The sequence below is a fragment of the Carcharhinus amblyrhynchos genome, chromosome 2, assembly GCF_965287045.1.
Source record: "Carcharhinus amblyrhynchos chromosome 2, sCarAmb.v2.hapA, whole genome shotgun sequence".
Classification (NCBI taxonomy): domain Eukaryota; kingdom Metazoa; phylum Chordata; class Chondrichthyes; order Carcharhiniformes; family Carcharhinidae; genus Carcharhinus; species Carcharhinus amblyrhynchos.
In genome coordinates this window covers 88,223,783-88,236,150 of record NC_137325.1, presented here as the reverse complement: position 1 = coordinate 88,236,150, position 12,368 = coordinate 88,223,783, and the positions used below count along the sequence as shown (strand labels likewise).

Sequence of the window (12,368 nt, the reverse complement as noted above, 5' to 3'; positions counted from 1 at the left end):
TATCCATGCTAATACATTACCCGTAACACCATGCACCTTTATCTTATGCAGCAGTCTTTGGTGCGACATCTTGTCAAATGCCTTCTGGAAATCCAGATACACCACATTCACAGGTTCCCCATTGTCCACTACACATGTAATGTTCTCAAAGAATTCCACCAAATTAGTTAAACATGACCTGCCCTTTATGAACCAATGCTGCATCTTACCAGTGGGACAATTTATATCCAGTTGTCTTGCTATTTCTTCCTTGATGATAGATTCAAGCATTTTCCCTACTACAGAAGTTAATAAGCTAACTGGCCTATAGTTACCTATCTTTTGTCTACTTCCTGTTTCAAACAGTGGCGTCACATTTGCTGTTTTCCAATCTGCGGGAATCACCCCAGAGTCCAGGGAATTTTGGTAAATTACCACTAGTGCATTTGCTATTTCTCCCACCATCTCTTTTAGCACTCTGGGATGCATTCCATCAGGACTTGTCTACCTTTAGCCCCATTAGCTTGCCCAACACTACCTCTTTCGTGATAATGATAGTTTCTAGGTTCTCACCTGCCATCGTCTTACTATCATCAATTTTTGGCATGTTATTTGTGTCTTCCACTGTGAAGAGCAACACAACATATCTGTTCAATGTCTCAGCTATTTTCTCAGTTCTAGTTATTATATCCCCCTTATCCTCTAAAGGACCAATATTTAATTTAGCCACACTTCTTCATTTTACATATTTGTAGAAACAATTGCTATGTTTTTATATTCTGAGCAATTTACTCTCATAGTCCATCTTACTTCTCTTTAAAGCTTTTTTCAGATATATTATTTTCAGGCTATATTAGGATATATTATTTTCAGAAACTTGTGCACTTCATAATGGTGCATGGTGTTCTCAACAAGATTGAATAAAAATCATGTTTGTATTCTGAGATGCATAAATATAAGTTTGCTACTCAAATCTCCCAATTAAACACTCCATTTAAAGAACCCAAGAGACACAATGTTGGATACTCTCAATTGGTCTGGCAGCATCTGTAAGGAGAGAAAAGAGCTGATGTTTCGAGTCCAGGTGAGCTTTGACAAAGGTCATCTGGACTCGAAATGTCAGCTCTTTTCTCTCCTTACAGATGCTGCCAGACCTGCTAAGATTTTCCAGCGTTTCTGTTTTAGTTTCAGATTCCGGCATCCGCAGTTATTTGTTTTTATACTGCATTTAAAGAGGTGGATTAAGATAATGGTGATAAAGGAAATAGTGTCAGATTGTTTGTATGCTTATCATTTGTTTACAACCCAATTGTGGAAAGTTCTCTTGTGTTGTTGTTTTTCAATATTTGACTGCAACTACCAAAAGAAGAATTGAAACCAAATCCCAAATTTCATTATGCAAAGAGAGCACGAGGAAGTGATATACTGTGGCATAACAAATATTAGGATGTCAACACTTTCTGCAAGTAGATCAATTTACTTTTGGTGTTCTGCAATTTTGCATACAAAACATTTCAGAGGTAGTGTTGGCTTGTTGGCTTTTGGGTGGTTCTAACATCACTTAGCACACAAATCATCCAGATATCACATGATTGAAAATATTTATTATCAATCCAAATTAAGGCTCTTCTACATTTTCACTACCAGGAAGTAACATAATCAGAGCTTAAAGTACATCTTGAAATGGTGCCATAGACATAAATATTCATGGATGAGGAAAAAAGCACTTGGCAGTAAAGTAATAAACTTTTCTTTGGTATCGAGTATGAACCATTGCCACTGCTGGTGAAGATCACTCAGAGATGCTTTTTCGCACTGAACTCCAATAATTTTCAAGTTTTACCCATTTTGATGTCCAATTGTGCACTTGGAGCATTGATAATATAGTAATTAGGTACTCTTGTTCCCTCCTGAGGTATGCATCCAACTATAGCCCAGGCTGATAGGATGAATGAGCAAAGGTGAGAATACTGTATGAAATTATTTTGGGTAGTTTCATCGCAGTTTTCAGTGTGCATTAGCCAGAGCATAAATATACCTCGTGTAACACATAAAGGCAGTTCCATGTGGAAATGAAAGAGGGACGGTTAGCATGGCAAATAAAAAAAATTGACCCATGCTAATGGTAACGTTCTTTTGCATAGGATCCATGGAATATTTTATCCTGGCAACTCCTCTCTCTGTGTGCACATATTGTCAATATTTGCCATATAATGCAAACTGCCTGTGTAAACTTGTCATACCCTAATTACATATTTCCACCAGTGGAGCTGCTGCAGTGATAATACTGGCAGGGAGGATGTAATTACTATGTGATACGTTTGCATCAGTCGTATCCATTATAAATGTGGGGTGAGATTCTCCAGCCTCCCAGCCGCGTGTTTCCCACTGGCGGGAGGTGCCGCATTGTTTGCTAGCGGTGGGATTATCTAGTCCCACTGCTGTCAATGGGAAATCCCGCAGGTGGGGGTGCAGCTCAAGCGCAGGGTATAGGAGATGGAAATGGAAATGGAATGCTGTACCAATTATTCCCCACCCTCCAATCCTGTTTCACCTTGACCTAGACCTCCTCGATCATATCTTAGGCCCTTTGAAAATGATCCAGGTGTCTGGACCATTTTTGGGTGCTGACCTTGCTGGTGGGATGGTTGCACGGCTTCACAATCCAACGGGAGTCGGCTAATTAAGAGGTTGTCTCCATGTTCATCATCCAGTTAAGGATGGCAGAGGGATTCACAAAGCCCATTCGGAGGACCTGCAGCACTGGGCAGCTAGCAGCTCCACCCAGAGAGGTAGGCACTGTTGAAGTGGTTAGGGAACATGGGAATCAAGAGAGAAAATTGAAGCCAGCAAGTGAGAGTAATTGGAGGAAATTAGCAATGGTGATTGATTGGAAACGTGGCTATTTGTGTGGTTGGGCGTCAACTGTAATGGGAGGCATGGTAGCACAATGGCACAGCATGGTGGCACAGCGGTTAGCACTGCTGCCTCACAGCACCAGGGACCCAGGTTCAATTCTGGCCTTGGGTGACTGTGTGGAGTTTGCATGTTCTCCCTGTGTTTGTGTGGTTTTTTTCCATGTGCTCCCAGTTTCCTCCCACAATCCAAAGATGTGCAGGTTAGGTGGAATGGCCATGTTAAATTAGAATCATTAAAAACAAAGGTAGAAACCCTACCGTGCAGAAGGAGGCCATTCGGCCCATCGAGCTTGCACCGACAACAATCCCACCAAGGCCCTATCCGCACAACCCCACACATTTACCCCACTAATCCCTCTAACCTTCACATCCTGGGACTCTATGGGCAATTTACCAAGGCCAATCAACCTAATCTACATATCTCTGGAATTGCCCCCTTGTGTCCAAAGATGTGTAAGTTAGGTGGATCAACCATGGCAAATGCACAGGGTTATGGAGAAAGGCAGGGTCTTTCGGAGAGTCGGTGCAGACTTGCTGGGTTGAATGGCCTCCTTCTACATTTAGGGGTTCTATGGTTCTATTTTTTAAACTAGTACTCAAGACCATGGAAGCTTCAACAGTGTTGAATGTAAATTGCACGTAAATTTCTGGAATCTTTAGCATGAATTACACTAACTTGAAGTTAACTGCTTTCAAAAATCCAGTCCAACTGAGAGGAAGCTCTATCATAATACATTTGAGAATATATATTCAAGCATTCAACATCTGAACTAAACATTCAACATCTGAAGTATATAATGAAAATTAACATTTAGTATTTTCTCATAATACTTTCCCCAAAGGTGCATTTCTCATCTTTTAAAAGTAACTCCATTATTTTAATTTTCCTATTATGCTGTTCTGAACAGTTTCTTAATTAACCCTAAATAACCTTTTTCCTAAAGCTATAATGGCTCTTGAAATGAATAACAAAGAAACTGAATTTTTCAAAGTGCCAAAAGTTTGGTTCCTCTGTTGATTTACCAAATTACCTTCGATTTCCCTTTCCTTTTGATTTCAAAAAGTGAAAAAAAGAGTAAGACTCTCATAACATTATATTCTTTGACACTGTCATTACCATCAGAAAACTGATGAAAAATACAATCCAAAGAAAACAGAAATTGGACACACTCTGCAAGGGTTTGGTGTAACTGTAAAGGATGAATTGGCAAAAGCATCCTGGGTACACATGGGTTGTGTTGGATCTTTGTGAAAATTAGGGTGTGACCCATTTCCACAAAGTTTCCATCCAGCTTTGGATATTCTGATCATTCTGATCAATGGACAGCACAGTGGCAGAGTGGTTAGCACTGCTGCCTCATGGCACTAAGGACCCGGGTTCAATTCCCGGCTTGGGTCATGGTTTGTGTGGAGACTGCATGTTCACCCTGTGTCTGCGTGGGTTTCCTCCGGGATGAAGTGGTGGAGGTTACCTCGCTAAATATTTTTAAGACGCGGGTTGATGGGTTTTTGATAAGAGAGGGGATTAAGAGTTATGGGGAGAGGGCGGGAATGTGGAACTGAGCCACGACAGATCAGCCATGATCTTATTGAATGGCGGGGCAGGCTCGAAGGGCTAGATGGCCTACTCCTGCTCCTATTTCTTATGTTCTTACTATGGTTTCCTCCCACAGTCCAAAAGAATTGTTGGTTAGGTGCATTGGCTGTGCTAAATCCTCCCTCAGTGTACCCGAACAGACGCTGGAGTGTGACGACTAGGGGATTTTCACAGTAACTTCATTGCAGTGTTAATGTAAGCCTATTTGTGACACTAATAAATAGATTTAAACTTAAACATTCCTGCAAGGAAGGTGGGGATTTCTTACCTGTTTCTGCTTATGCAGAACTATAGCTGTAACTAGCAAGATTATATCAAATGGCCAAATTCTCATTAATTCAACCTCTGATATCTCAGAGCATGTCTACATGAAGTGGCCATACAATACCTGTCAGATGATGGAAGTGGGACTCACCAAATATGAAATTTCCCTATTCTCGTGAGGTGAAGTAAGCAGTTGAATGCTGTAAGAAAAGCTGCTTTTTCAGAAAGGACGAATTCTTTTAAAAGGACCTTTAACTCTGTAAATTGGCTGCCCAGTTAACTGCCTGACAGGCATTTCATTTTCTCGAGCCACCCCTCAGGAGCAATGCAGGATTTTCACAAGTTCTCAAACCATGGGTGAGACCCCCTTCAGGCGCATTAAATCCAAATTGAGCTCTGATGAAGCGTCATCCAGACTCGAAACATTCGCTCTATTCTCTCGCCACAGATGCTGTCAGACCTGCTGAGATTTTCCAGCATGTTCTGTTTTTTATTTTGGTTTCCCATTGAACACACCCCTCACCACCAGGAAACCCACGGCAGGGATGTGCTATTGGCGGGACTGCAAGATCCCACCTGTGTGAATGGCATCAAGACTTCGGCAAATATTGTTGTTGTGTCAGGGAAGTTAGTGTTACACAGAAATATGATGATACGTCCTATTACTTGATGTGGAGATGCTGGCGTGGGACTGGGGTTAGCACAGTAAGAAGTCTCACAACATCAGGTTAAAGTCCAACAGGTTTATTTGGTATCACGAGCTTTTGGAGCACTGCTCCTTCAACAGGTGAGTGGAGAGTTGGGTTCACAAACAGGGCATATATAGACACAATTGCAAGATAATAGTTGGAATGTGAGTCTTTACACTTAATCAAGTCTTTACAGGTATAGATAATGTGAGTGGAGGGAGGGCTAATCACAGGTTAAAGAGGTGTGAATTGTTTCAAACCAGGAAAGTCAGTGAGATTTTGCAAGCCCCGGCCAAATGGTGGGGGTTACATGTAGTGTGATACGAACTCAAGATCCCAGTTGAGGATGTCTTCATGTGTGTAGAACTTGGCTATCAGTTTCTGCTCAGTGATTTTGTGTTGTTGTGTGTCATGAAGGCTGCATTGGAGAACGCTTACCCAAAGATCGGAGGCTGAATGCCCTTGACTGCTGAAGTGTTCACACTATCTGTAACCCCCACCATTTGGCCTGCGCTTGCAAAATCTTACCAACTGTCCTGGCTTGAGACAATTCACACCTCTCTAACCTATGCTTATCCCTCTCTCCACTCACATTGTCTGTACCTGTAAAGTCTTGATTACCTATAAAAACTTGCATTCCACCCATTATCTTGCAATTGTGTCTGTATATGTCCTATTTGTGAACCTAACACTCCACTCACCTGATGAAGGAGCAGTGCTCCAAAAGCTCGTGATACCAAATAAACCTGTTGGACTTTAACTTGGTGTTGTGAGACTTCTTACTGTGCCCACGCCAATCCAACGCTGGCATCTCCACATCATGGCTACCACTGACACCTCAAACTGCCGGCTCAAAGTGGAGAGGATCTCTAAGAAGATCACACATATGGACACAGACATCAAGGGCCTGATTCTCCCATCATGACCCGCAACTTTTCTGGCAGATCCAGTCAGGCGAATTGTGTCGTTGGCCCTTTTCCAGCATTTGTGCATGTGCCGGGAATGCACGTGCATCTCCCAGAGCTGGAGAACTATCACAGTCCAGACCAGGCTGGAAACCGGCAGGAAGACAGGTAAGTTTTTAAAATCTTTTTTTAATGTAGTTTAAATATGTTTGGCCTATCATTATCAGGAACTTGCTGATCCAGTTTGAATCTCCCACCCCACCAGGAGTACTTTACTAGGGGAACAAGAGGGAGACCCTGCTGGAATGAAGGGGGGCAATTGGGGCCCCCCAGGGGGTCGGGTGGTGGGGCAGTGGTGCCCCCTGGGCATGGGCACTCTGGCAGAGCCAGCCTGTGCCCCTAGCACTGTCTCAGTGGCAAAGTGCCCATGGCCACAGGGCATCAGGCAGAGCCAAGGGAGGGCAGTGATTGGGGTGGGCGGGGAGTGATCTGCCAGGAGGCCCTGTCTCCAGGGGAGTGTCTGATTCCGGGGGGGGAGTCAGCATGATGGGGGGATCTCTGCCGAGGTGAGGGGAGTTGGGGGATCTCCTCTGCTGGGGGGTGGGCTGGACATTGGGGCACTCCGGGACGGGGGGGGGGGGGTGGTCGGGTCTGGCCCGGGAATTAACAAGGGGGTTGCGATTGGGCCGTGGTGGAGGCTGAGGGGCAGCACTGTGTGGATCCCAGGCTGGTCAATGATTGATCTGGCCAGCAAATGGGGAGCCTGACAGTTTGGGGCCACTGCGCATGCACAGAGTTCCAAAACTGTCAACATTGTCTACCTGATACGCTGCAGGAAAGGATGTCCCAAGGCATGGTACATCAGTGAGACCATGCAGACACTGTGACAATGGATGAACTGACACCGCTTGACAATCAGCAGGCAAGCATGTTCCCTTCCTATCAGGGAACACTTCAGCAGTCCAGGGCATTCAGCCTCCAATCTTCGGGTAAAAGTTCTCCAAGGTGGCCTTCAAGATACATGACAACACAGAATTGCCGAGCAGAAACTGATAACCAAGTTCCGCACAGATGAGGCTGGCCTCAAATGGGATGCTGGGTTCATGTCACACTACATGTAACCCCACCCCATTGGCCTGGGCTTGCAAAATCTCACTAACTGACCTGGCTTGAGACAATTCACACCTCTTTTACCTGTGATTAACCCTCCCTCCACTCGCATTCTCTGTAACTGTGTCTATATCTGCCCTGTTTGTGAAACCAACTCTCCACTCAGCTGATGAAACAGCAGCGCTCTGCAAGCTTGTGATACAAATTCACCTGGTGTTGTGAGACTTCTTACTGATCCTATTACTTGCCATTGGTAATAGTAGGGGGGGTACAAAGCCCCAGATTCTCCCACCTCATCCGCGGCTGGTATTCTCCAGTCCCATTGCTATGAATGGAGATTTGGCTAAGTACCAAATTCTCCATTCTCGCTGGCATTGGAGGCGGGACACCCGACATCAGAGCATTCCGACCAAAGTCTCTCTGATGAGGATGACTTATCTTAAGAAAATATGATTAAACTGGTTTAAGTTGTTTACAGTAAGGATCAGTAACAGCATATCTAACATTGAGGAACTGCTAAGAGAACACAAAATGGTCTTTGAGCAAGGAGGACCAAATGATAAAATTAGTCATCAGTACAAAATTACCATAGAATCCCTACTGTGCAGAAGGAGGCCATTTAGCCCATCGAACATGCACCGGCTCTCCAAAAGATCATCTTACCCAGGCCCCTTCCCACCTTGCCCTATCCTCATAACCGCACACATCTACCATGGCTAATCCACCTAAACTACACATCTTTGGACCCTAAATATAAGACAGCTGATCATGCAAATGCAGATGTATTTTTGAGATTTCCCATGACGGCTGATATACCAGTGACATGCCAGCCCAGTCAGTGTCTGCCAGAGTAATTAGTGTCAAGGTGGGGGGTGTGCTGCGCAGTAAAGTGCTAATCTGGTTCATGTGATTATGTTGGGGAGTGGGGGTGGGGAGAATTGCAAATGGGATTTTCCCCAGCCCAAATCACATTTGGCCCCCTCATGATATTCTCCAGACATAATGCGATTTGCACGGGGTGTGTGGGGCTGGAGAATTGCCCCCACATTCAAGATTAGACTTAATTTGAGTTTGTTATTGAATTCAAGTTTCACCATCTGCCACGGTGGGATTTGAACCTAGGTCACCAGAGCATCATCCTGGGTCTCTGGATTACTAGCCCAGTGACAATATCACGACACCACTGACTCCCCTATGCTGCCGAATGTTCACTGCCCATAACCTGGCAGAAGTCAACGCCTTCAGGAGGAATCAGGGGAAAAATGATGGGACTAAAAAAGCAATGCCTATAGAGTAACTTCATCATCCAGACTTAAAAACAACAAAATTCACCTGCTATTGCAATTTTCGCACACATTTTGCATGCAAATATAATTATATATTTATTTACTTATAAAAGGAGTGCTTTGGATTTTTTGGTATTAAAGGGGTTATAAGGTGGAACTGTTGTAATCATCTTGGAAAAGGGTGACTGGCGCCTGTATTTTAACGGCTTTTCAGTTCCACGTGGAGTTCTGGAAGAAGAAAAGTCACGTTATAATTCTGATGAAATTTTTTACATCATTTTAACCCTTCCCCCTGCACTTTCACTGGTATTTATTAGTACTTGCTCTGTAAGCCAGGAACCTGGGCAGGCCAAATATAAACAGAACAAAAATAAATGCACATTCCATGATGGTACTCTAATTCTGTTTGACAGTATGTACTTTGGTCATTTGGGCTGGCGGTAAGACTTAACCATGGAAAAAAGTCAAAAACTGACTTGTCTCAAAATGACATTTAGGTAGGATTGTTCCAGAAATTTTTAAAAATGAGTATTTTAAATAAGACTGGATTCTTGGGATGGGTTTGATTTAAATCAATTCAAATTAAATCAACCATTCATGGTTGAACAATGGGTCCGTTGCCTTTGATTTATATGATGTGGAGAAGTCTCACAACACCAGGTTAAAGTCCAACAGGTTTATTGGTAACTTTCGGAGCACTGTCCCTTCGTCAGGTAAGCGGGAGTTCTGTGCACAAACAGAGCATATAAAGACACAAACTCAATTTACAAAATAATGATTGGAAGGCAATTCTTTACAGGTAATCAAGTCTTAAAGGTACAGACAATGTGAGTGGTGAGAGGGATAAGCACAGGTTAAAGAGATGTGTATTGTCTCCAGCCAGGACAGTTAGTGAGATTTTGCAAACCGTGACATAAACCCAAGATTCCAGTTGAGGCCGTCCTCAACTGGAGGAGTGTGCAGAATTTGGCTATCAGTTTCTGTGCAGCAATTCTGCGCTGTTGTGTGTCATGAAGGCCACCTTGGAGGATGCTTACCTGAAGATCAGATGCTGTACCAAGATGTACTGGATCACGTGAGAACACCATCCACCAGGTACATGCTACATACTCTAGCAACTTGACCAACGTTGTCTACCTGATACGCTGCAGGAAAGGATGTCCTGAGACATGGTACATTGGGGAAACCATGCAGACGCTACGACAATGGATGAATGAACACCACTCGACAATCACCAGGCAGGAATGTTCTCTTCCAGTTGGGGAACACTTCAGCAGTCACAGGCATTCAGCCTCTACAGGAATCTTGGATTCATGTCACACTATCTGTAACCCCCATGACTTGGCCAGGGCTTGCAAAATCTCACTAACTGTCCTGGCTGGAGACAATACTCACTTCTTTAAACTGTGCTTAATGCTCTCTCCACTCATGTTGCCTGTACCTTTAAGACTTGATTACCTGTAAAGACTCACATTCCAACCATTATCTTGTAAATTGAATTTGGGTCTATATATGTCCTGTTTGTGAACAGAACTCCCACTCACCTGATGAAGGGGCAGTGCTCCAAAAACTTGCGGCTTGTGCTGCCAAATAAACCTATTGAACTTTAACCTGGTGTTGTGAGACTTCTTACTTTGATATATAGGCAGCCCTGTATAAATGATGTTCAGCTTTACCATCAGCAGATGGCGATGTTGGTCTTTGGAAAATGAATGCGTCGGTATATACACACACAACTCCAGCATACCCACTTCAAGGCAATAGCCATGTGGATTTAAAGTTAGCTTTAGTTATGGTGCGTGTACCATATTTAACCTTGACAAGGGGGTGGGATGTGTTGCTATTTGAAAAGTGATGGTACTTTTCAAGACAATGGGAAGTTCTTCTACAGCAGCTGGCTCCAGAATTCTGACCTCTCAGCACTCTGCTTACGGAGTTCCGCAAAAATCTTTAAATTAGTCGATCAGTTATTTTTCTGCAAGTTCAGCCTAGTGTGCCACGTCCTATTGTAAAACCAGCTCCTTTTATTAATTTTGTTGTACTCCTGGCACTGTGTGAATGATGAACAGCATAAATGAAGTTTTAACTACTTACCCACACACTCGTTCTGGAGATGGGTGGAAGAGTCTTGTAAAATTGGATTTATTACTTTCTGTGCCAGTCCACTGTATTTTACCCGTGTAACCTGGTATATTTGGGCAACTGAAGAAAGGGAAGTAATATGGACAATAAATTGCATTTCTGCTAGAAGAATAAACTGAAACAACATCATAGAATCATAGAATAGAACCCCTACTGTGCAGAAGGAGGCCATTCAGCCCATCGAGTCTGCACCAAATGAAATCAAATGAAACTGATGGAAGTACACTGCAACCTCTCCAGTCTGGAATTCTATTGTTTGGAAACATCAATTGTCCAGAAATGTTTTGAGCAGAGCCAAGCATTCTCTGAATATCACAGCATAATTTCTATTCTATTCTCTTTATTAATTTTAGTTCTGTACTATGGGAAAGGGAATCAAGGAAGATACAGCATTTGAATAAGAAAGCTAATTTTTATGTTGCCTTTTAGCACTGTCTCTTGTTTCAGGTAAATATTGATATCTATGGGGTTGTTTTCTGGTTCTTATACATGTGGTTAGGCCTCTTAAACTCATTCCATCATCCAGAAAACTCCAAATTCCAGAAAAGACTTGTTCCCAAGCACTACAGACTAGGGAATTTGCTGTGCAGTTCTTTAAATTAAAAAAAAGCAGATTTATAAGAATTTTAAACATGAGGATATTAAAAGCATGCCCTTTGACAAATATGAAGGAAACAATGGCAATAAATACGAGAATTCCATTCATGATTTAAAGTTATAATTTCTACTGTTTTACTTTTAAAATTTTTCTAATTTTTTTTAATTAAATGCTTCAATCCTGACAAACGAAACTATCACTTAAACAAATGCTGCATAAATCTTTGCAACTATTAAGTTTGTTTTTAGTGCCTAAAGGATTTAGCAGTACACTGGCACAGCACAATAAAGACAGCCTTTCTATTACTGAAACAGGGCATTTTTTGCATACATACTGAGTTGTATCTGTGTGCCGTGGCTTCTCAGTTCGGGGTACATTGTAGGGGATAAATTCAGTGTAGGGGTTATCTACATCCTCTAGATTATTGCCACCAATAGAACCACTGTCAGAGATAAAGTGAAAGAGATGTTACTTTGAGCACACCATCTTGAAAATAACCTGCAATCATTGTGCAACTTGGTGCCTCACCTGTACAGTGGAATTTGATGAATTCTGGGAAAAAGACTTGTGCTGTAAAAGATTGCACCAGGGTTATTTCTGCAGAATTACATACATATCACACTCTTCATTTATCTATATCTACATATCTAACCACAGGGGATTTTCACAGTAACTTCATTGCACTGTTACTGTAAGCCTATCTGTGACAATAATAAATAAGCCTTAAATTTTGAACAGTAGTAAGGTTCCTTTGTTATGCTCACTTTAAGTACATATATTCTATTGACACAAATAGCATCCTATACAAAAAAGGTAAACATCATTTTCTTGTAAATACTTGCTAGAATCATGGGCAAGAGGTTAGTTTGACAATTGAAAT

At 42.5% G+C, this 12,368-nt stretch overlaps 1 protein-coding gene across 1 annotated transcript in view; it reads right to left on the bottom strand.

Annotated features, from left to right (window-relative positions):
- Positions 1-6,888: 6,888 nt before the first annotated feature.
- Positions 6,889-12,368, bottom strand: part of spmip7 (sperm microtubule inner protein 7) — a 30,991-nt gene continuing 25,511 nt past the window's right edge. The window contains exons 6-9 of the mRNA XM_080208872.1: positions 12,017-12,058; positions 11,823-11,930; positions 10,843-10,950; positions 6,889-8,976 (exon numbers count right to left, since the gene is read on the bottom strand). Coding sequence (XP_080064998.1) covers positions 8,853-8,976; positions 10,843-10,950; positions 11,823-11,930; positions 12,017-12,058 — 382 coding nt within the window. The 3' untranslated portion in view covers positions 6,889-8,852. The remainder of the gene's footprint in view (positions 8,977-10,842; positions 10,951-11,822; positions 11,931-12,016; positions 12,059-12,368) is intronic.